This window comes from Thamnophis elegans, chromosome 5 (assembly GCF_009769535.1).
Source record: "Thamnophis elegans isolate rThaEle1 chromosome 5, rThaEle1.pri, whole genome shotgun sequence".
In the NCBI taxonomy this organism is placed as follows: Eukaryota; Metazoa; Chordata; class Lepidosauria; order Squamata; family Colubridae; genus Thamnophis; species Thamnophis elegans.
Window position 1 is genome coordinate 96,464,208 of NC_045545.1, and position 25,142 is coordinate 96,489,349.

The 25,142-nt window shown below is 47.6% G+C and overlaps 1 protein-coding gene across 1 annotated transcript; it reads right to left on the minus strand.

The window, feature by feature from the left end:
- Window positions 1-496: 496 nt before the first annotated feature.
- On the minus strand, window positions 497-24,798 carry STK35 (serine/threonine kinase 35). Its single transcript, XM_032217224.1, has 3 exons — window positions 24,063-24,798; window positions 9,332-10,089; window positions 497-1,263 (listed from the first exon to the last, which is right to left on the minus strand). Exons 1-2 carry the CDS (start codon window positions 24,559-24,561, stop codon window positions 9,368-9,370), a joined length of 1,221 nt encoding a protein of 406 aa, XP_032073115.1. The 5' UTR covers window positions 24,562-24,798; the 3' UTR covers window positions 497-1,263; window positions 9,332-9,367.
- Between the last annotated feature and the right edge of the window lie 344 nt (window positions 24,799-25,142).

Below are 25,142 nucleotides of genomic sequence, written 5' to 3' on the forward strand. Positions count from 1 at the left end.
AGGTGATGTTAAGCTGACCACTTGGTTTCAGGCTGGCTGGATTTAGCTAGCCAAGGACTAGCTAAGTAAGCTACTAACCCCTAGAGCTTTGATGGTGAACCTCTGTGTGGGTAAGTGTGCCATCGCTAGCTGCTCTTCTGGTTCCAGCATTCATGTCAGCTGGTCTTTGCGGGCACCAGTGCCGGAAAACGGCCCGAAAAATGGCCAAAAAACCCCCCACACTTTTGTGGGGCTGTTTTCCAGGCCATTTTAGGCTGTTTTTTGGGCTATTTTTCGCCTGAAAAACAGCCCGAAAATATCCTGAAAATGGCCTGAAAACAGGCATGCACATGTCGGCCAGCTGGTTTTCGTGTTTCTGATGCATGCACATACACACATGCACGCATGTTCCACTCAGGGCCGAAAAGGTTTGCCATCTCTGCCCTAGAGACAGACTTTAAGATCACTTTTTCTACCTAAAGACCGTTTCTATGGATGCTTTTTTTTTTGGTCACTTCTAAACACTTTTCTGTAAAATTTGGTACACAAACACCAGCTGCTGTGATGAGTTAGATGTGGGTTTCTAACCCAGCAGCCAACTGGAAAGGTGTGTGTGTGTGTGTGTGTCTGCCTTAAATATCCCTATCTGATATATCACATATTTTAGGTCCCCCCCCCCCCCCGATCTAGGTTGTTTTGACAAAAAAAGGGGAGCAGGAGAATTATGTGTTCAACTGTGTTTCTAGCTTTAGGGGCTAAGCAGCAGCAACCAGAAACAAAAAAATAAAATAAAATCTTCACAGATCTTCCTACTCTCCAACAAAATATCACCCTGTTCAACAACATTAGGAGACGGAGGAGGGGGAAATCCAAAACCTCATGTACATTTTGTCCCAGAATTCTGGTCCTTAACAGTAGCAGCAACAGAAAATTATTTGCTGGGGCGATTTTTTCTCTCTTTCTTTCAGTATTTTGAGTGAAAGAGGAATTCCAGAAGAACTGCACAGATCGAATGAATAAGCAAAGGTGAGCTGGCGGGGGGGGGGGGGGGGGGGGGGGGGAAAGGAAGGGGAAATGTAAAAAAAAAAAAGAAGAGAGGATTTAATAATCTTATAATGAAGTAGGTCGCAGAGCAGCTCCTGCCCGCCTTGAATCTCCTGGGGGCTCTCCGGACGAGTCTCAAAAGTTTCGCGGTGACCAGAGAGAACTTGGGTGTCCGTGTTAGTCGCTTCTTCAGTTTGTCTGTCCGTCGGGGAGACTCTCGGTCCCTGTAAAAAAAAATTCCTATAAGGAAAGGAAGAAAAAAGAAAAGGCTGTTGAAATGTCTGTTAACGGAGCCCTATGAATGTACTTCATATAATTACGCTGAAATATGATAATTGATTATGGAGAAACTGTACAGTGAAGGGTCTGAATCTGAGTGATTCTTAAGTGCCACTGGAGAAGCGAACTTCCTGGAATTCCTTGAGATGGGGTCCCTGGCGCTCCCTGAGCTTGGATGCTTTCTTGCAGATATTTCGTTACCTGACTAGGTAACGTCATCAGTGCTAGAAGGGAGTGGGGTTTGCGTAGTGGAGGACGACTGTGAGGTCCTTGGTGCTTTCTGAGTTTGGTTGTTTTCTGGCAGGCGTTTCATCACCCAACTAGGTAATGTCATCAGTACTAGAAGGGAATGGGTCTTGTGGGAAGACCCACACGAGGAGGAGGAGGAGAAGGAGGAGTACTGGGGGAGGGGTGTCCTTGGCACTCTGAGATTAGTCGTTTTCTGGCAGACATTTCATGACCCAACTAGGTAACATCATCAGTGTTACAAGGCAGTTACCTAATTAGGTTTACGAATGTTGGCAAGAAAACCACCAATCTCAGGGAGCACCAAAGGACCCCCCCCCAACTCAACTACTGCAAAGCCCCCCATCTTTGAGGACTACCTGTACTTTGAGAGCCAGCAGGCCAGGAAGATAAACACACATCAAAGTCAGCGACACCATCAGTAATTCACAAAGTTTGCCTCCTAATTTACCTGGGTCTCAAGGGAAACTGACATTGGCCTGGCTTTTAGCGTCTAGCCTCCAAACTCAAGTCGACCAAAGTTTCCTGGGACGAATCCCCCAGTGTCCCCAGTGGAAAGGCCCAATTAGCCGTCGGAAGAAAACAATGGCTAAAAAAAGCATGCAGTAATTAGAAAAGGCTTTTTCTCATGCTCCAATTTCCTTGCTGGATTGGGCAAAAGGGTGTTTCTGAAACCGGAGCCGCCGAGTGTCAAAACTGGCCCCTTAGGAGAATTGAATTCTGCTGAGGCTGCTATAATTGGCCTCAAGTCAAGCAAAGCAGGACCAGCTCTTCTTCTACGGAATTAGCTAAAGCAGATAAAACTCTTAATAATAATAATAAAAATGGAAAAAGAATAAAAGACTGGAAGGCAAAGGAAACTGCTCTGGAAGATCTGATCCGACCAAAATCCTCCTGATGTGCAGGACCATAAATAAATGGCATCTCCAATTTTTTTTTACTGCCCGAATCGAGTATTTTAACACAACAGAATATATAACAAGAGTTGGAAGGTACCTCGAAGGTCTTCTAGTCCAACCCCCTTCCTGTAGTTTAAAGATTGGTTCTTCTACGCTAATTCTTTCTTGGATGGTCTCCTTTCTGAATTTTTTTTTCTCTTTTGGTCCCCCCAGCAGCTTTCCTCCGCCATTTCATTTATGGTGACTAACTTTCATTTATGTTTTGTTGTTAAGTATCCATTTTTGGCACTTGTACAGAACAGGATAACCGAGTTGGAAGGGACCTTGGAGGTCTTCTAGTCCAACCCCCCTGGCTTAGGCAGGAAACCCTACATCACTTCAGACAAATGGTTGTCCAGTCTTTTAGAAACCTCCGGTGATGGAGCACCTACATCTTCTGGTGGCCAGCTGTTCCACTGGTTCTCGCTGTCAGGAAATTTCTCCTTAGTTCTAAGTTGCTTCTCTCCTTGATTAGTTTCCACCCATTGCTTCTTGTCCTGCCTTCTGGTGCTTTGGAGAATAACTTTGACTCTTTGTGGCAGCCCCTTAAGACGTTGGAAGACTGACATTAAATCACCCCTAGTCCTTCTTTTCTTTAAACTAGACATACCGAGAGATTTAAAGGCTTAAGGTTGAGAGACAGCATAGGATGTAGAATAACAGCGATGCTAGACAGTTCGGGAGATCTGATCTGGCAAAATCCTTCCAATGTGCAGGACCAAACATGGCACATCCCATTTTTACTGCTGCCCCAAGTCGAATATTTAACACAAGCGTTGTAAGGACCCCTTGGAGGTCTTGTAGACCAACCCTCTGCTCAAACGACCCGTCTGGCTCAGCAACAGAAACTCGGGAGTTCAATTGCCGTCGTTACGTTGAGGAATACCACGACTTACGACTGAGGATTTACAGAGGGAGAACCCGAATGTAGCCAGAAACACACATCATCTGGCTACAAGCCACTTCTCAAGAGATGCTGGCACGGCAAGAAACCGGCTTCCCACAAGTTCAAAAGATAGAAAATGCCGCGTGCAACTGAGTTTGTGTAAACAAGGCAATCCTCTCGCTCCGAAGCACGCAAGGGGTCAGCCAGTGTGTGTTTCTCCCCCCCCCCACTCCTTTTCTATTATATAAGGAGCAGCCCTCTTGTGTTTTTCGGAGAAGACCCATTCCTGACTCAGGTCCAAGGGGGTGTGTGTGATAGGGAACCCCCACCCCACCCCAAACAAACAGCCAATGCATCCAGGCCGTTTGTGTTGATTGGACTTGCGTGTAAGCATCCTGAATTTTGAAAGGGTTTTTTTTTTCCCCCGAGGGCACAGCCTGGTTATGCAACCCCACATTGCCTTGTTACGGGCACAGGAACGATCGCAAATGGCATACGCAGACGATTTGGGGGGGGTGGGGAGGGAACTGGGGGTGGGGAGGATGGGTTCAAAACAGACCAAAAAAAAAAGAGAAATAAACAGAGATTGAAGGCAACATCAATGCTCCGAAGCCGACCCGAGAGGAAGGAAAGCATTCCTCCGGAGGCTTTGATGCCCTCATAAACAAGTCTGGTGATGCCCAAGCATCTTACATAATCCATAATCATCTCTGTGCCTGAGAAGCAGATGTCTACGGAAAGGATAAAAAAAAAAAAAAGATGTGGACAGGTGCTCTTCAAAAGGTACAGTCATGTCCCGGGGATGCAAAACTTCACTCTGGGTCCTGGGATTAATCCAAAGCATGTGGCTTAAAAAAAAAAGAAGAACAAGAATGGAACTATCGCTTGTATTCGAATTACGGAGAGGTCAGGCGAGGCTTCTTCCGTCACATGGCAAATATTTTATTTTTATTGTAGTTGTTTGTACCCTGCCTTTATTATTTCTACAAAGGGCTCGAGGCGGCAAAACACATCCAACACACCTTCCTCGCTTTATGAGGCCGTGGGAAGGCCACACTTGGAATTCTGCATTCAGTTTTGGTCGCCACAATATAAAAAAGATGTGGAGACTCTGGAAAGAGTGCAGAGAAGAGCAACCAAGAGGATTAGGGGACTGGAGGCTAAAACATGAATAGTTTTGGGGTATGTCTAATTTAATGAAACCAAAGAATGGCGGCCTTTGAACTCTGGTGCCGGAGAAGACGCCTGCGAGGCTAAACTCCAGTGATTCACTTAACAACTGCGGCAAGAGAGATAATAATAGTAAAAAAAAAAAAAAATGGGGCAGAACTCAATTAACTGTTCTGTTTAGCAATGGTAATTTGGGGTTCAACTGGGGTCATAAGTGGAGGAATACCTGTACTCCTTTGATATTTGGATACCAAACTTGGTGAATGTGATTTATTGTTTTTAATGACTGATCAAACAGCAGGTATCCATGTTAAATTAATTACCAACAACTGAGAACAACACGATCAATACTAGCAAAACACTTCATCCCGGCTTCATTTCAGAGCAACTACCTGCTAAGGGGCTTCGGGTGCTAACATTTTAATCCAAAGTGCATTCTCAACTGATGTATAATCAATGCATCAACATACTTTCTGGGATGGGTTCTTGAGGGCAAGATGCTCACTCAAAATAAGCTGGGAAGTGAAACAGAGAATTTCTTTCGTGCCATTTTTCTGAAGAGGACTGGATGGGATTTCCCTTCTAACTCCAAAGGGGAGGGGGTCATACATCCCAGGGAACCCACCTCGTGCGGGTACTGGGTACCAATCGGGCAATTTAACTGTTTCATTGAACCCAAGGGGCTTCCAATTCAAGGAAACTACAAAGACTTCCTCCCAATGGGCATCTGTTCCCTAACCCTTTTTAATCTTAAAAGACTCATATTGGCATTTCATAATATTAACCAATTTATTTTTTATCCTGTCTTTTTTTTTTCTTTTACTGCTTTCTCCTATTTTCTCCACAACTACCATTCTGTGAGGTGAGTAGGGCTGAGAGAATGACTGGCCCAAAGTCACCCAGCTGGCTTTCATGCTTAAGGCAGGACTAGAATTCACCATCTCCTGGTGATTGGTCCTAAGTCACCCAGTTGCTTTTCAAGTTTCAAGTTTATTAGAATTTGTATGCCTCCCACTCCCATAGGGACTCTGAGTGGCTCACAACAGACCAGAAACATTTAATTTTAAAAAATAGAGATAAAAATAAAAATACAGTATTAAAATTCATATCACCCATTCCATCTAAACGGGGCTGGATATCAATCAACAGCCCCAGGCCTGCCGGAACAGCCAGGTTTTGACGGCTTTACGGAAGGCCAGAAGAGTAGTGAGGGTCCGGATTTCTACAGGAGATCGTTCCATAGGGCCGGAGCAGCAACAGAGAAGGCCCTCCCCCGGGGAGTCGCCAGCCGGCATTGTCCAGCTGACGGCACCCGGAGGAGGCCCAACCTGTGTGATCTTGTTGGTCGTTGGGAGGTAAGTGGCAGGAGGCGGTCTCTCAGGTAGCCAGGTCCTAAACCATGAAGGGCTTTAAAAGTAACGACTAACACCCTGAAGCGCGTCCGGAGACCAATAGGAAGCCAGTGCAGCTCGTGGACGATAGGTGTAATATGGGTGTATCTAGATACACCCCATATCACTCGCGCGGCTGCGTTCTGGACCAACTGTAGTCTTCGAACACTCTTCAGGGGCAGCCCCATGTAGCTTTTATTCCTAAGGTGGGACTAGAACTCACTGTCACCAGGTGATTGGCCCAAAATCACCCAGCCAGCTTTCATTCCTAAGGCATGACTAGAACTCACCATCTCCTGGGGATTGGCCCAAAGTCACGCAGCTGCTTTCGTGCCTAAGGCAACATTAGAATTCAGTCCCCTGGTTTCTAGGCTGGCATCTTCACCACTACTACTCAACTGATTCTATTTTCAAATTTCTGCCAAGCAAAACTGACAAGTTTTCAGAATTTGGACACTTCGTTCCAGCACAGAGGTAGACAGCCTAGGCCAGGGGTGTCGAAACTTGGGAACTGTAAGACTTGTGGACTTCAACTCCCAGAATTCCCCAGCCACCTGGCTGGGGAATTCTGGGAGTTGAAGTCCACAAGTCTTACAGTTCCCAAGTTTCGACACCCCTGGCCTAGAGGATAATATAGTACCCCTCTCCTCCTCTATGGAGATTCTCCATCCTCCAGGTCAGTGGTCTTCCAACCTTGGCAACTTTAAGACCTGTGGACTTCAACTCCCAGAGTTCCTCAGCCAGCAAAACTGGCTGAGGAACTCTGGGAGTTGAAGTCCGCAAGTCTTAAAGTTGCCAAGGTTGGAAGACCACTTGGTCCAGGTCACAGTTGTCCCAAAAGGTGCTTTTTTTCCCCAAGAGGAAACTGGACTTAACTGTTTTTTTCCTTTGAAGACGTTTCCTTTCTCATTTAAGGAGCTGCAGCTCGGAGCTGAAGAATCTTCTCAGTTGAGGAGCGAAACATCTTCAAAGAGAAACCAAAAAAGCCCAGTTGCCTCTTTGTGGGGGGGGGGGGAAGCACCCCGCCTTGTTTTAGTGAATAAAATCCTTCAGACTGCTCTGTAGAAGAGCATCTCTTCTTCCTGTTTGGAGTCAAGAAGCAAAACGCGCTTTTTAAAGTCACTCAAAGCAACGGGGAAGGCCCCGGGGGGGGGGGGGGGAGGGAGGAAGAACTCTCCAAACTCTTGTTCCTAAACACCCAATTTGCAAGCGTGGACGCCCCTCGAAAACAGAAGAATTCCCCTTAGCTGCACCCCCCCAGGCTCAATTCAGTGAGGCAGAAACACAGGGGTTTGGGTGACAGCAGCCAGGCAATTATTTAAAATTGCAGGCAGTGGTTAGAGGTTTCTCCGGTTGGCTTCTGGGGGGGGGGGAGGGAGAGAGGAGAGAGAGAAAGAGTGCAGGATCTCCAGGGAGTAGCTGTTGTGCTACTTCAGAGCCTGCGTAAGCCGGAACTATTGTTCGTGACACGGTGGCGGTGTTTGGAAAGCATCTTGCTATGTCTGGAATGTCTCTGGAGAGCTGAGCCTTTGCGTGTCTCTCTGCCTGGCCTCGCTTGGAGCCCAAAGGGGAAAAAAAAACAGACCCCTCCTACTGGAATTAACTTGTGAGCAGTGGGTGAGGTCAACAGCCACAGCCGGCCACTCACAACTCTTGCTGGCCGGCCATGCTCTCTCAACCTCAGTGAGGCCCTGGATTACAACTCCCTAAAACATATGAAGAATGGCTGCAGGAACTGGGCATGTCCAGTTTAATGAAAAGAAGGACTAGGGGAGACATGATAGCAATCTTCCAATATCTCAGGGGCTGCCCCAAAGAAGAGGGAGTCAAACTATTCTCCAAGGCACCTGAGGGTAGAACAGGAAGCAATGGGTGGAAACTAATCAAAGAGAGAAGCAACCTAGAGTCGAGGAGAAATTTCCTGACAGTTAGAACAATTAACCAGTTGCCTCCAGAAGTTGTGGATGCCCCAACACTGGAAGTCTTTAAAAAGATGTTGGACAGCCATTTGTCTGAAACGGTATAAGGTTTCCTGCCTAGGCAGGGGGTTGGACTGGAAGACCTCCAAGGTCCCTTCCAACTCTGTTATTCTATTCCCAGAATCCTCCCGGCCAATGTCTCAAATGTGCTAAGGTTGCGCAACACCCGTCTGGAGAAACTGCAGGCAGTCCTCGTTCTATAACCATTGGTTTAGTGAGTGAAGTGGCAACGGCACTGGGAAAAGTGACATTCACTTAATAACGGCAGCCCAAAGGGTAAAATTGGGCCCGACTCATTTAACAACCTCTTTGCTTAACAGCAAACATTCTGGTCGTCATAACAAGGAGAGTCTCCTTTCCACATGCAACTTAAAAGAGCCAGCCCACCCTGCATTTAAAAAGTAAGGGAAAGTTCCAGAAAGTTCTTTATAGCAATAGCAATAGCAGTTAGACTTATATACCGCTTCATAGGGCTTTCAGTCCTCTCTAAGCGGTTTACAGAGTCAGCATATTGCCCCCAACAACAATCCGGGTCCTCATTTTATCCACCTCGGAAGGATGGAAGGCTGAGTCAACCTTGAGCCGGTGAGATTTGAACCGCTGAACTGCAGCTTAGCAGTCAGCACTCTAACCACTGCGCCACCTGGGCTCTTTACCTGGACTTAAATTCATAGTGGTAGACTCAAGCCTTCTATCCTTCCAAGGCCGGTTAAAGGAGGACCCGGGTTCTTGGGGGCAAGGTACAAATCATGCTCTACATTGTAAACAGCCCACAGAGTGCTCCAAAGCAGTGGTCTCCCAAAAATTTTGAGCACCGGGGACTGGAGAGGGGTTTGTCCGTGAACCAATGGGGCCTGGCTTCATGCGTGTGCCTGAAAACCGGCAAAAAACAGGCATGCGTGTGCTGGCCTGCTGGTCCTCAGATTTCTGGTGCTCTGCTGCGGGTGAAGTCCAGCTGGCCGGCCTGTACTGGAAGCCCGAAGACCATCTGGCTGGTGCATGTATGCACACCGGACAGCTGGTCTTTGGTGCTCTGGGGCATGCATGCGTGTTCCGATTTGGGCACTGGATGCCCTAAAGGTTTGCCATCCCCGCCCTACCCTGAGCCAAGGTGGCGCAGTGGTTAAATGCAGCACAGCAGGCTACTGCTAGATCAGCAGTTCAGCGGTTCAAATCTCACCAGCTCAGGGTTGACTCAGCCTTCCATCCTTCCGAGGTGGGTAAAATGAGGACCCGGATTGTTGGGGGCAATATGCTGACTCTCTGTAAACCGCTTAGAGAGGGCTGAAAGCCCTATGAAGCGGTATATAAGTCTAACTGCTATTGCTATTGCTGTTGCTACCCACAAGTGTGTAAATATCCATTCCTGACCACACCATTTGAACAGGCAGAGAAAGAGAAGGAAGGGGCGAAGCTTACCCTGTTTTCAGAGCCCACCGAGACGTTGACCTGAGTTTAAGCAGCACAAGTAACCTGGTCCATTCTGGATTCAAGCTCAAAGGCATCGGGTCGATCCTGTGGGTTAGCAGCCAGCATGTCTTTCAGGAGCTGCTTGATCCCTTCAGACATGGAAGTCCTGCGTTTCTGAGGAATGTGCAGCTCCATCTTTGGGTTCTCTAGCAGAGCTTCCCCGACGGGTACGATCTCGCCCCCCTGCTTGACGTAAGTCCCCAAGAGTTCCTTCTTGGTCTCGGCGTCGATGAAGGTGATCCGCTCGATCATGGCCCAGATAATGATGCCCAGCGCAAAGATGTCCGCCTTGGCCGTGTAGTGTCCCTCCCACACTTCGGGGGCCATGTAGAAATCCGAACCGCAAGCCGAGGACAACCAGTACTTGTTCACATTCACATTTTTGTCGTCGTCGCCATCGCCGCCGCCGCCCTTGCCTCGGGCGGTCAATCCCGCGCACACTTTGCTCAGCCCAAAGTCGGCGACTTTGAGAACCGGAGCTCCCGACTGCTCGGTGATCAGGATATTGTCCGGCTTCAGGTCTCGGTGCACGATGTGGTTTTTGTGCAGGAACGCAATGGCGCTGGTCAGCTGGAGCATGAAACTCTTGTTGGTGGCCGGGTCGGGCCTGCGGGAAAGAATGTACTGGTTCAGGTCTCCCCCTTCGCAGTACTCCATGACGAACCACAGGTAACAGGGCTCTTCGGCGTAACCCAGAATCCTCTCGCCTGGTGGAGGGAGAAAAGAATAATTACTGCCTTGAGCAAAACGGAATCAGTTAGAACCAAAATCAGTTAGAATCAAAATCTGAATCAGTTAGAACGGATTGAAACCATTCATTGAAACCATTCATGTAGGATTCGCACAGGTTAAGACCCCAGAAGAGCGCTCGTCTTCAACTTGTGACCAGAACTGAGCCCATGATTTATGTTGCTAAGTGAATTTAGCAATAGCACTTAAGACTTATATACCGCTTCACAATGCTTTACAACCCCCTCTAAGCGGTTTTACAGAGTCAGTCTGTTGCCCCCAACAATCTGGGTCCTCTTTTTACCCACTTCAGAAGGATGGAAGGCTGAGTCAGCTTTCAGCCTGTTGGGTTCGAACTCATGTCAGTGGGCAGTTAGCCTGCAATGCTACATTCTCAAAAGAAGGAAGGGAGGGAAGGAAGGACAATATCAATAGCACTTAGATTTAGATTTTTAGCACTTAGATTTTTGTAAGCCGCCCGGAGTCCTTCGGGATTGGGCGGCATATAAATTTTAATAATAAATAAATTTATATACTGCTTCACAGAGCTTTACAGCCCTCTCTAAGCGATTAACGGACTCAGCATCTTGCACCCAACAATCTAGGTCAGTGTTTCTCAACCTTGGCAACTTTAAGCCCTGTGGACTTCAACTCCCAGAATTCCCCAGCCAGCTGTGCTGGCTGGGGGATTCTGGGAGTTGAAGTCCACAGGACTTAAAGTCGCCAAGGTTGAGAAACACTGATCTAGGTCCTTATTTTACTGACCTAAGTCAACCTTGAGCCGGTGGGACTTGAACTGCCAAACTGATAGCAGTCAGCAGAAGTAGCCTGCAGTACTGCACTCTAACCATTGGGTCACCACGGCTCAAAATGAATTTGCTCTATTTAGGTCATTTCTTGCCACAGTTATTGGCACCTGCATCTAACAACCGTATTACTAACTTAACAATGGCAGTGAATCCCTGCTAGTGATATGGTTAAGATATATGTTAAGTTAGTGATATGGTTGTTAAAAGAATCGGGCTTCCACATTGATTTGGCTTGTCAGAAGTTTGCAAACGGGAATCGCATGACTCTGGGACACGACAACGGTCATAAATACGAAAAACCAGGTTACTAATTTATCAACTGCAGCGATTCACTTAACGACTGTGGCAGGGAAGGTCGTAAAACGGGGCAAAAAACCCCCTTAAAAACGTCTCACTTAACAACAGGGATTGTGGGCTCAATTGTAGTCGTAAGTCGAAGACTACCTGTATCTAGATTTTGTTTTTATCATTTTGGCCATAAAGGATGGTGAGAAGTGCTTTTTATTTGCATAAACAATGTCTGTCACCATGACGATTACTATGGCAATTGAAGGTCCTATCAAAATTTGGACGGGCTTCTTCCTGAACAAAGAAAACATGTTGTAAAAGAAAAACATCATCATAATGGGCGTGAACTACAAGCCTGGAGGATCAAAGGGCTTAATCTCACATAAAGGAGATTGTTCTCATCCTATTTCTCCCCCTCCCCTCTAAATCTCTGCTGGTAAACCAACATGGAGAGGAAAGGCAGGGCCAAACTCTAAAAACTCTACGGAGGCTGCATTCAAAACAGAGAGATCTTTGGCAGTCAGGGGTTACAAGATACATTAATCTTCAAGATTAAATTATCTATCTGTCTATATCTATCTATCCATCCATCCATCCATCATCTATCTATCTATCCAAACATACATACATCCTCTAAGTCATATCTATCTGTCTGTCCGTCCATCTTCTATCTCATATCTATCAATCTTCTCTCTCTCTCTCCCTCCCTCCATCCTTTATCAAATATCTATCTATCTATCTATCTATCTATCTATCTATCTATCCATCCATCCATCCATCCTATCTATTTTCTCTCTCTCTCTCCATCCATTCACCCACCCACCCACTATCTCATATCTATCTATCCATCCATCCATCCATCCATCCATCCATCCATCCATCCATCATCTATCTATCTATCCAAACATACATACATCCTCTAAGTCATATCTATCTGTCTGTCCATCCATCTTCTATCTCATATCTATCAATCTTCTCTCTCTCTCTCCATCCATCCATCCTCTATCAAATATCTATCTATCTATCATCTATCTATCTATCTATCTATCTATCTATCTATCTATCTATCCATCCATCCATCCATCCATCCAATCTATTTTCTCTCTCTTTCCATCCATTCACCCACCCACCCACCCACTATCTCATACCTACCTACCTACCTACCTACCTATCATCATCATCTATCCATCCATCCAAACATACATACATCCTCTAAGTCATATCTTTCTTTCTGTCCATCTATCTTCTATCTCATATCTATCAATTTTTTTTCTCTCTCTCTCCATCCATCCATCCTCTATCAAATATCTATCTACCTATCTACCTACCTATCCTATCTATCTTCTCTCTCTCTCTCTTCATCTATCCATCCACCCATCCACTATCTCATCTCTCTCTCTCCATCCATCTATCGAAATGGTTTTGTGTGCGTGTGTATGTTCCAGCATAACTCTGGAATGCCTTGAGCAATTCCAACCAAACTTGTACACAGATGACTTACTCTCTGGAAACAAGTACTAGGGGTGGGGGTGGGGGTGGGGAAGACATCATTAAAACCCCTCGGGGTGTATGTTCTGTTAAGGTAAAGCCTGTTGTGCCGTAAAATGGCTTCTACTGTGCAGCGCAGTGGAGTTGCCATGGTAACGGCTTCACAGTACTCCACAAGGGGGCTACCTCTGGTAAGGGGTGAAAATCCAGTATTAGAAATTATGTTTGGTCCGGACATTTTCCCCTATAAATAAATACCCTGGCAACACCTGGTTATTGGCTAAGAAATAAAGTTTGTTCTTCAGTAATAACTCTGCCTTTTCATTTATTAGGAAGATGCGGAAGAATGCTTCAAGTTTGCTTTGTCTCTCTGACCACGAAAGAGGAAATATTGTACAAGTAATAGCAATAGCACTTAGACTTATATACCGCTTTACAGTGCTTTACAGCCCTCCCTAAGCAGTTTACAGTCAGCATATTGCCTGACTTAAGACCAGTTGAACCCAACATTTATGTTGCTAAGTGACACACCTGTTGTGAGGCATGCCCCATTTTACGATCTTTCTTGCCACAGTTGTTAAGTGAATCACCGCTGTTATTAAGTTAGCAATCTGGTTGTTAAGCGAACCGGTCTCCCCCATTGACTTTGCTTGTCAGAAGGTCGCAAAAGGGGGCCGACCACATGACCCAGGGAGACTGCGACCGTCATAAATATGAGTCAGTTGCCCAGCACCTGAATTTTGACCACTTGCCCACGGGGGATGCTGCAACAGTCATAAGTGTGGGAAACGGTCATAAGTCACTTTTCCTGTCCCGTTATAACTTTGAACGGTCACTAAATGAACTGTTGTATGTCGAAGACTACCCATATTCGGAAAAAATTCCCACAAGGATCCATCTCTTCCAAAGACTACAGATAGTTCTCGACTTACAACAAAACATTTAATGATCCTTCAAAGTTACAACGGCACTGAAAAAAGTGACTTACAACTGCTTTTCACGCTTAACGACTGTTGCAGCATCGTCACGTGATCAAAATTCAGAGGCTTGGCTATCACATTTCTGACGGTTGGAGCATCCCAGGATCATACGATCATCTTTAGCAACTTTCTGACAAGCAAAGTCAACGGGGAAGCCAGATTCACTTAACCACCATGTTACTGACTTAACGACTGCAGTGATTCACTTAACAACTGTGGCAAAAAAGGCCGTAGAATGGGGCAAAACTCAATGAACAACTTTCTCACTTAGCAACATAAATGTTGGCCTCAATTGTGGTCGTACGTTGAGGAATACCTGTATAGAAAAAGAGAGCAAACCCTACTCCCTTCTAACACTGATGATGGTACTTAGTCTGGTAATGAAATGTCTGTAAGAAAACAACCGAGCTCAGAGAGCACCAAGGACTCCACAGTCTTCCCCCTCCTCCCCGCAAACCCCACTCCCTCATTTGAAATCCCTTAACAATTGTTTTTGCTTAGCAACAGAAATTTTTTTTTTGGTGGGGGGCTCCATTGTGGTCGTAAGTCGAGGACTGCTTGCTGTTCACCCCATCCTGACTTTTCAAAGAAAAAAGTAGCTATGCCAACATTTATCCCAGCTTCAGCAAGGTCCTTCAAAGACAGATCCAGACCAGATGGTACTATATATATATGGAATTCAGACTGCAGGTGATTTATAAGAGATGAAGTTAGGAGGCAGATGTTTTATTGCTTTTAGCCACTTAACTATTTCTTTCTATGATTCAATACCAACAGGTTGTGCAGGTTCGAAGTTAGAGACTTTGGGCAAATATGACAGATGTTTAACTGCCACTACCATATGGGCCCTGATGTATAGAAATAACCAGAAGAGAATAATGTTGATTTCTGACCCACTAAAATCTTACTCAGGATTAGGATGGGATTTATGGTACAAAGGGCTAGAGGAAATCTGCAAAGAATAAGAAAGCATTAAGATTAAGACATTAGAAAACAATCATAAAACCACATAAGTAATAAGAGGGGGGGAATGTAAGTGATTGTATATAAAATAGTACGGGATAATAGTTATGAGGAATATATGTACGTAGAATGATATAAGAGGTATTGTATAGAAATAAGTACATTGAAAGAGTAATATGTATAGAAGACATATAAGTATAAATTACCATATGAGTAGATGTAAAATGTGTAAAAACATAGATATAAAGGTATACATGTACGGATAAAAAGAGCATAATGGAGGCTTACTGATGTGGAAATGTTGCAAAGATGATATTTGTGTTTTAAAAAATGGGGGGAAAACCTGTTTAATAAAAACATTTCTTTTAAAAAGGAAAAATAAAATAAAAATAAAATCTTATAGGTTGCCTTGACTTAGAAACCATTCGTTTGAAGCTACAACAGCACTGAGAAAGGGATTTAATGACCATTTTTCGCATTTATGACCGTTAGAGCATCCCCAGGGTCAAATGGTGAAAATTCAGATGCAGACCAGAAGTCGCTTTTTAGAATGGTTACTAAACAAATGATTAGTGAACAGTTCACTTAGTGACCGTTCAAAGTTACCACGGCACTGAAAAGGGTGACATGATCGTTTTTCACACAGCCTTTGTAGCAACCCCGTGGTCACGTGACCAAAATTCAGGTGCTTGGCAACCGCTCCATACTTACGAATGCCAGGGTCATGTGATCACTTTTTGGGACTTTCTGACAAGCAAAGTCAATGGGGAAGCCGGATTCCCTCAACAACAGTGTGGCCAACTTATCAAAGGTAAGTGATACACCTACCAACTGTGGCAAGGAAGGTTGTAAAACAGGACAAAACCCACTTAACAAATGTCTCCCCTTAGCAGGAATTTGGGACTCAAATTCTTTTCGTTGAGGACTACCTGTACAGGTAAGAAAACTCGAGGTTCGAGGTTCATTTTATTTATATGCCGCCCTATTCCCAGCGGGACTCAGGGCGGCGCACAAACCCAAGGAGGGGGGAGGGAAAAACACAAAAAGTACAGGGCATTTAAAACAACCAACAGCCACACGATTTGAGAGGGGAAGGGAACTCATCGACCCCAGGCCTGCCGACACAGCCAGGTTTTAACGGCTTTTCGGAAGGCCTGGAGAGAGGTGAGGGTCCGAATCACGGGGAGCTCGTTCCACTCATAACCATAAGCAGAAGAAATTTAAAAAAAGTTTAAACAGGGGTTTCCCCCCCCCCCCCACACACACACACTTGGGGTCCTTGAAATGTGGTACATCCCCCAGAATCTGTATCTAGCAGGGAAAATTGATACACACAATGAAAACGCTGGCAGTTGTAGCCCAACACAACTAGATGGAGGGCTAATTTATACACTACAATATCCATCCACCCTGCCAACTAAAGTCAAGGCTTATGGTTTTCCCAGTTGCAATGGATGGCTGTGAAAGTTGGACCATAAGGAAGGTTGAGCGCCAAAGAATTGAGGCCTTTGGACTCTGGTGCTGGAGAAGACTCCTGCGTTGAGTCCCTTGGACTGCAAGGCCATCCAACTGGTCAGTCCTATAGGAGATCAACCCTGGCTGCTCTTTAGAAGGCCGGATCCTGAAGAGGAAACTCAAAAGACTTGGGCCACCTAATGAGAAGGAAGAAGGACTCCCTGGAGAAGAGCCTCATGCTGGGAACGATGGAGGGCAAAAGAAGAAGAAGGGGACCGCAGAGAAGGAGGTGGCTGGATGGAGTCACCGAAGCAGCCGGCGTGAGCTTCAATGGACTCCAAAGAATGGGAGAGGACAGGAAGGCTTGGAGGAACATTGTCCATGGTGTCGCAATGGATCGGACACAACTTTGCAACTAACAACATCCATCCAATATAAACATACACCCAAAAAGTTGGTTTTTATGTAGTAAGGTTCCAATGGGGTATCTGGGTAAATTGTTACGTAAAAAAACACCTTTCTGGAATCCAACGGGAATCCTTCCAAGAAAATGTGCTTAGAAGTACAGATTTCATTTATGCCACAGGTTTCCTTTTAATCCGCAGCTTGTTCTCACCTTAGAAATGTTTGACACTCGCTTTGTCTGTCCCTCTTTTTTGCTGGTCACTGGATTGAACAAGACATGACTTACTTGATTTGCCTATTGTTAGCAGGTGGATTAACGGATGAAGCTGTTTGAAGAGCTCAGGGAGTTGTTTACACTTGTCATTGTGGTGAGAAGTCACTTTCTGGGGAGGGGAGTTCTTTTTATGCATTATTTTTCTTGCGTTTTTTTCCTGTTCTGCTTTATGTAATCTTTCACTGTTCCATTCCACAAAAATTCTTTGTAAAAACGTTCCGACAGAATTCATCGGTTGGTTTGACAACAAAGGGATCGGCGTCCCGCTTCTCTAGATCAGATGGAGCGTGTAGTATTAATTCCACTCGGTGACCGCTTATTCTGTGTTGACCCCTTCGTGTTATGCCCAAGAGATTACAGCCAGCAATTAGCCACATGACAGACGATATAACTAGAAGCACACAAAGACTGCTGATGCCCGGCAAATGAATGAGGCACAATTGCTTGCTCGGTGCCCATCTGCCCACTCTGGCACATCCCCTCGCTGAACCATATCTGCAGCAGGCAGGCTGGCTGACACGTGAAAGGGTCTGGCTTATTTGAGAAGAAGCTAGTCCTGCTCAAAAAAACCCACACACCACACACGCGTGACCCCCCAGCCCACGCCTGGTTGAATTAAACGGCAAGGTTGCGCTTGAGTTTACAGGATACCTCCTTAAAACCAGATTTACACTAAATATAGAGAAATGACATACCGGCAGACGCCACAGTCTGCTGAAGAACTGGCTAATGCAGAGGTGTCCAAATTTGGGAACTTTTAAGACTTGTGGACTTCAACTCCCAGAATTGGAGTTGGCTGGGGAATTCTGGGAGTTGAAGTCCACAAGTCTTAAAGTTCCCAAGTTTGGATATCCCTGGGCTACTGGAAGCCCAAGCTAGCATTGGGCTTTCCTTGTTATTCTGGCAAATTTGTAATTTAAGAAGGAATTTTTTTCCCCATTTTATTAGCATTTATAGGCCGCCCTTTTCCCTGAGGGGACTCAGGGCGGCTTACAATGATAGGGGAGGGGAGTGCAGGACAAAACACAAAAAGAAAATGTGAATAAAAATAATTAACAATAAAAACCCAACATTCATTCAACATTCGGGAGGGGCGAGAGTAAAATCTTATCCCCAGGCCTGACGGGATAGCCAGATCTTGAGGGCTGTGCGGAAGGCCTGGACGGTGGTGAGGGTGCGGATCTCCACGGGGAGATTGTTCCATAGCGTCGGGGCTGCAACTGAGAAGGCTCTCCTCCGCGTAGTCGCCAGTCGGCACTGACTGGCGGATGGAATTCGGAGGAGGCCTACTCTATGCGATCTGATGGGACGAAGGGAGGTAATCGGCAGAAGGCGGTCTCTCAAATAGCCAGATCCACTACCATGGAGCGCTTTATAGGTGGTAAGAAGGACCTTGAAGTGCACCCGGAGACCAACAGGTAGCCAGCGCAGCTCACGGAGGATCGGTGTTATGTGGGCGAACCGTGGTGCGCCCACAATCACTCGCGCGGCTGCGTTTTGGACTAGCTGAAGTCGCCCGGAGTAGAGTGGGTGTTGCATGCGCATTGGGTTGTGGGTGTGAAGGAACACCACCCAAGTTTCAGATAAAACCACAAAGGCTTCGAATAATGAAAATGGGGGGGGGGGGGCACCTTCATCTAAACAGGCAGTCCTTGACTTATGACCACAATTCAGCCCCAAAATTTCTCTTGCCAAGCAAGGCGGTTGTTAAATGAGCTTGGCCTGTATTTTTTCTTGCCACAGTTGTTAAGTGAATCACTGCAGTTGTTAATAACACGACTGTAAAGTGAGTGTGACTTCCCCCTCGACTTTGTCGGGCTCCAAAAGACCCCGGGGACACTGCAACCGTCTTAAATACAAGTCGGTTCCCAAGCGCCTGTGGGGATGTTGCAATGGTCCGAAGTATAAAAAAGTCACTTTTTAAAAAAAAAGTGCCATTGTCTCTTTCAACAGTCACTAAACAGACTGTTACAAATCAAGGACTGTGAGTACTGCCTCCCCTAGAGAGGAAAAGCATCATCTTCTACTTGGTGGCCACCAATGGCTCCTTAAAGAGTTTACTCCACACCTTGTATATCTGCTAAAAAAGACACCGAAGACCACAGGCTGAAAAACATCAAATCCACCACATCTTCCAGGGAGCTTTACATAAGAACAGCAGCTCCTAGAGCAATAGTGTAGAATCTCCTATTTAAATCCAGCTTTTTGCTCCCTCTCTCTGTTAAATATTCATATTTTAATGGGGAACACAGTAGAAGCTCTTGCGAAAGAACTGTAGAGGATAGCATCTCTACACAAAGCCAGAAGATCTGGATACAATAACTTGGTCAATTGTGCATTATTCCTACATAGAGAACTTTTATTCTCATTTTTTTCCCCCTGTGGGCACTCCGGCACACATTAAAAATGATATTCCGTTGCCTGCTCTCAAAAGGATAAACATACGTCACACAGATATAGATATGCTATATACACATATACGTACTGCATATACCTACACCCTAACGTATAAATGTTAAATCACCATCCACCTACGTGGGCTTGCTTTACTGCAGGGGTCTTACGAACTTGGCAACTAAGTCCCAGAATTCCCCAGCCAGTTATGCAAGGGAGTCAAAGTTCACAGGTCTTAAAAGTTGCCAAGTTTGGAGGGCCCTGCTTTCCTAGTTAAGAGACCCTTCTTTGCAAGCAACGCTAAAACGGTGCCTGTGAAAAGTTCCCCTGGCTTGAAAAAGCTCAGAACAAGAGAGCAGGGGATTCAGAGTGAATGCACCACGACTTGGAGGGTTTGAATGTATGAATTCCCAGCATTTTTAAGGGGGTGGTGGTGGTTAGAAAAGGCTCTCGAGTCAATTACCTGCTCTCTCTCTCTCTCTCTCATATTCCAGAAAGCATAAGGCAAAACAAGGGTACCAAAAGAGGAGAATATTTGTAAGGGTTGAAAAGAGGGAAGTTTGTGGTGGTCTCTGTGCTGGGTTGATTTCTTGCAGATGTTTCATTATCCCAACTAAGTAACATCATCAATGCCACCACTGGCTCCCTCAAAATAATGCTTACGTAGGACAGATAACATTACCTAGTTTGGTAATAAAACGCCTGGAAAAATGCAACCAAGATCAGAGAGCACCAAAGACCCCCCCCCACAAAACCATGGATTTAAAGTTACAGGAAGGCTGGTTCCAAATGAAGGCTTGGAATTAGGCTACACGGAGCATTTTAAGGAGCAGGATTCCACTCGCCTCCGTTTGTGTCTACAGCTTTCAGTGTGAAATTGAGTTTTTTGAGACAGAAAGCAGTCACTTAACCATTGCAAATGGCCTATTTTGCCCTGGAATCAACAGCGTTGTAATCAAGGACGAGACTATCTTTAGGCAACTCAAAAATGGGACAAACCCACAGAGAGGTGGTAAGTCCCTCTAGCCTACATTATTAGATTGCTAATGCTGGGAAAAATGGAAGGAAAGTGAAGAGGGTAACCAGCAGCAAAGGTGGGTGATCTTGGTTAAAATAGTGATTGGTGCGTGTTCAGTAGACCTAAAAAATCAAGGGCAAACCTTTCACAGAGAAACTATGTGAAAATTAGAAGTCAGAAATGACTTGATGACATAATTAATAAACTTTATGAGGTCCTTGGTGTTTTCTGGGCTTGGTTGAGTTCTTCCAGGCATTTCGTTACCAAACTACGTAACGCTGTCAACGTTATATAAACATTATACTGAGTGAATCAATGATGGGACTCGACAGCTTTCTATTTCTTTATCCAGATTCTTCTTCTTCACCTATTACCTAGGGGCATTCTCTTAGCTTCTGACTCAATTTTAAAAATTGCATTTCGAGGGCCGATCAATTCTGAGCCAACAAAAGAACCAATGTTGCATATACTAAAGATCAGGGGTCTCCGAACTTAGGAACTTTAAGACTTGTGGGCTTCCAACTCCTAGAATTCCCCCAGCCAGCCATGCTGGCTGGGGAATTCTGGGAGTTGAAGTCTACAAGTCTTAAAGTTCCTAAGTTTGGACACACCTACTCAAGATGCTACTGTAAAGAGGTCCTATGTCAGTGATGGCTAACCTTTTTGTGCACGTGGCTGCAACATCACACCCACAACCCAATGCGCATGCAACACCCACTCTACTCCGGGCGACTCATTTTGGTCCTAGTAGGCCTCCTTGCAGCCTCCTAGGAGCAAAAATGGACTGGGGTGTGTATGTCCCCCCAAAACGTCTGCAAGAAAACCACCAAGTTCAGAGAGCATCAAGGACCCCACAAACCTCCTTCGCCCTGCTACCCGATAACATTCCCTAGCTGGGTCCTGAGACGTCTCTAAGATCTCCCCCCCAGCTCAGAGAACACATAGGACCCCCATTCATCCGAGTTCAACTGCTCCTCTCCACAAACATTTCCCCCTCCTCTTCCTTTTTATCACCCTGCTCTCAGCAGTATGCAATTCTCTTCCTCCTCCTCCCAAACCCCTCTTCCCTTCTAGCACAAATCATGTTACCAAGCTTGGTCCTGAGACGTCTGCAAGAAAACCACCATGTTCACAGAGCACCAAGGACCCCACAATCCCTCTCATCCTCCTCCCCTCTGCAAACCTTACTCCCTTCCAGCACTGATGATGTTCCCTAGCTGGGACCAGAGATGTCTGCAAGACACCCCCCCCCCAAACACCCACAGAGCTCAGAGACCAACAAGGACACAATGTGGTCTTCTTCCTTCCCCCACACCCCACTCCCTTCCAGCACTGATGCTGTTCCTTAGTTGGGTTATGAAACATTTGCAAGGAAACAAGCAAACTCCTTCCCACACCTCTCTCCCTTCCAGCACTGATGACATTCCCTAGCTGGGTCCTGAGATGTCTGCAAGACACCCAACCTACACACACACACACACACACACACAGCTCAGAGACCACCAAGAACCTAAAGTTGTCTTCCTTCTTACCTCACACCATGCTCCCATCTAACCCTGATGATGTTCTCTAGCTGGGTCATGAAACGTCTACAAGGAAACCCCCATGTTCAGAGAGCACCAAGGACCCCACAATCCCCCCCTCCTCTGCAAACCTTACTCCCTTCTAACACTGATGATGTTCCCTAGATGGGTCCTGAGACGTCTGCAAGACCTCCCCCCCCAACACAGTTTAGAGACCACCAAGGATCCAAAGTTGTCCTCCTCCTTCCCCCACACCCCACTCCCTTCCACCACTGATGATGTTCCCTAGCTGGGTCCTGAGACACCCACCACCACCACAAAGCACCCAGTTGTCTTCCTTCTTCCCCCACACCATACTCCCTTCTAACACTGATGATGTTCTCTAGTTGGGTCCTGAGATGTCTTCAAGACCTCCCCCCTCAGCCCAAACCTGTCCTTTTTCCCCTCATACCCCTTCTCCCTTCCACCACTGATGACAATCCCTAGCTGGGTCCTGAGATGCTTGCAAGACCCCCACCCCCCAGCTCAGAGACCACCAAGGACCCAAAGAGATCCTCCCCCCACTCCCTTCTAACACTGACGATGTTCCTTAGCTGGGTCCCGAGACCCCCGCCCCAGACGACAAAGCACCCAAAGTTGTCTTCCTTCTCCTCCCATACCATACTCCCTTCTAACACTGATGATGTTCCCTAGTTGGGTCCTGAGAAGTCCCCAAGACCTCCCCTCACCAGCCCCAACCTGTCCTCCTTCTTTCCCCAGACATCCCTCTCCCTTCCAGCACTGATGACATTCCCTAGCTGGGTCCTGAGATGCTTGCAACCCCCACCCCCTAGCTCAGAGACCACCAAGGACCCAAAGAGATCCTCCCTCTCACTCCCTTCTAACACTGATGACGTTCCTTAGCTGGGTCCCGAGACCCCTGCCCCAGACCACAAAGCACCCAAAGTTGTCTTCCTTCTCCTCCCATACCATACTCCCTTCTAACACTGATGATGTTCCTTAGTTGGGTCCTGAGAAGTCCCCAAGACCTCCCCCCACCAGCCCCAAACCTGTCCTCCTTCTTTCCCCACACATCCCTCTCCCTTCCAGCACTGATGACATTCCCTAGCTGGGTCCTGAGATGCTTGCAAGACCCCCACCCCCCAGCTCAGAGACCACCAAGGACCCAAAGAGATCCTCCCCCTCACTCCCTTCTAACACTGATGATGTTCCCTAGCTGGGTCCTGAGATGCATGCAAGATACCCCCCCCCCCACACACACACACAGCTCAGAGACCACCAAGGATCCAAAGTTGTCTTCCTTCTTCTCCCATACCATACTTCCTTCTAACACTGATGATGTTCCTTAGTTGGGTCCTGAGATGCTTGCAAGACCCCCACCCCCCAGCTCAGAGACCACCAAGGACCCAAAGAGATCCTCCCCCCCCCACTCCCTTCTAACACTGATGATGTTCCCTAGTTGGGTCCTGAGATGCATGCAAGATACCCCCCCCCCTCACACACACACACACACCCAGCTCAGAGACCATCAAGGATCCAAAGTTGTCTTCCTTCTTCTCCCATACCATACTTCCTTCTAACACTGATGATGTTCCTTAGTTGGGTCCTGAGATGCTTGCAAGACCCCCACCCCCCCCAGCTCAGAGACCACCAAGGACCCAAAGAGATCCTCCCTCTCCCTTCTAACACTGCCTTCTAACACTGATGATGTTCCCTAGTTGGGTCCTGAGATGCATGCAAGATACCCCCCCCCCTCACACACACACACCACCCAGCTCAGAGACCATCAAGGATCCAAAGTTGTCTTCCTTCTTCTCCCATACCATACTTCCTTCTAACACTGATGATGTTCCCTAGTTGGGTCCTGAGATGCTTGCAAGACCCCCACCCCCCCAGCTCAGAGACCACCAAGGACCCAAAGAGATCCTCCCTCTCCCTTCTAACACTGCCTTCTAACACTGATGATGTTCCCTAGTTGGGTCCTGAGATGCATGCAAGATACACCCCCCCCCCTCTCTCTCTCACACACACACACAACCAGCTCAAAGACCACCAAGGATCCAAAGTTGTCTTCCTTCTTCTCCCATACCATACTTCCCTCTAACACTGATGACGTTCCCTAGCTGGGTCCTGAGACGTCTCCAAAGCCACCCATCCACCCCCGCTGCCCACCCACCTCAAAGGCCATACCTCAGACCGCCCCCTCCCCAAACATCCCCCCTTCACCGCCTCCCAGAGCGCAGTACCCTCCCTTCCCCGCCCCCCCCCCGGGTCATGCGAACCGCCCGACACGCGTCCTCCCGCGCGACCCCGTTCAGACGACCCCTCCCGTCCCCCCCCCTCTTTCTCCTCACCCTTGAGGGAGGTCTCGACCAGGCGGAGGTAGAGCGCGCTCTGCTTGTTGCCGTGGCTCATGCGCTGCCCGAGCCCGTCGCGCTGCAGGACGCACTCCTCGAAGCGCACCACGTTGGGGTGGTGGCGGCGGAGGCTGGTCAGGGCCCAGAACTCGGCCAGGGCCAGCTCCACGTTCTCGGGAGCGTCGCAACGCAGCCGCTTGACGGCCAGGCGGGCGCCGCTGCGGCCCGACACCGCCTCGTAGACCACGCCGTAGGCCCCGCGCCCGATTTCCGACACCAGGCGGTAGCGAGGAGGGGAAGCCAAGGCGGCTTTGGCCGGTGGAGAGGCCCGGCTCGGGCGACCCACCGGCCGGCCTTCCATGGCGGCCGAGGCGCCCCTCAGAAACGGCGGAGGAGGAGGAGGCGGCGGCGGGAGCCGCTCGCGCTCGGCGCGCCTCAGGCGCCGCTCGGGCAACCTTTCTGTCCCTCGGCGGCCGCCGTCGCCGCCCGTTTCCATAACAACGCCGCGGCGGGGCCTACCCGCCGCAGTCGCCGCCGCCGCCTTTTTGGCCGTCGTGGTCGGAGTCGTCGCGGGCGGGGATCGCCCCTCTTCATGCCGCCCGCCCCGCCGGACCGGGGCTCGACGGAGGCTCACGTTCGCTGCTTTTCCGGCTCGCTTCCTCGCCCGTCCGCCCGTCTGGCTGGCTGGCTGCGGCTGGTCGGCCGGAGCGGCTGAGGCGAGATTTGAAACGAGAGGAAAGGAAGGGTCGGAGGATAGAAAAAGCGCGCCTTGTCTGCCCCTTTAAAATGCGCCCAGCCAATAGCGGCGCTGCCCGCCCACCGTGGTGGGAGCGGGAGCGGGTTGAACTATTGTTCCGAAACGAAAGGGGTGTGTGAAGAAATCATGAACTCCTCCACTCCGCTGATTTAAGGAATCTCGCCTCTTCCGGAGCGTGCTCCGTATCTCTTCTTTTCCTTTCTAAAAATAAAACACGCACCCCGAATGTCTCCGTGCGTCGGGCCCTAAATTCGCAGCTGTGGTTAATGACAACCTCCCCCTTCGTTAGAATGGTCTGCTCCCTTCCCTTTCGCGGCAAA

Coding starts and splice junctions, on each gene's coding strand:
- STK35 (XM_032217224.1), bottom strand. CDS start 24,561: ATGGAAACGGGCGGCGACGGCGGCCGCCGAGGGACAGAAAGGTTGCCC. Junction 10,090..24,062: donor GGTCGAGACCTCCCTCAAGG/GTGAGGAGAAAG, acceptor TCCCTCCACCAG/GCGAGAGGATTCTGGGTTAC.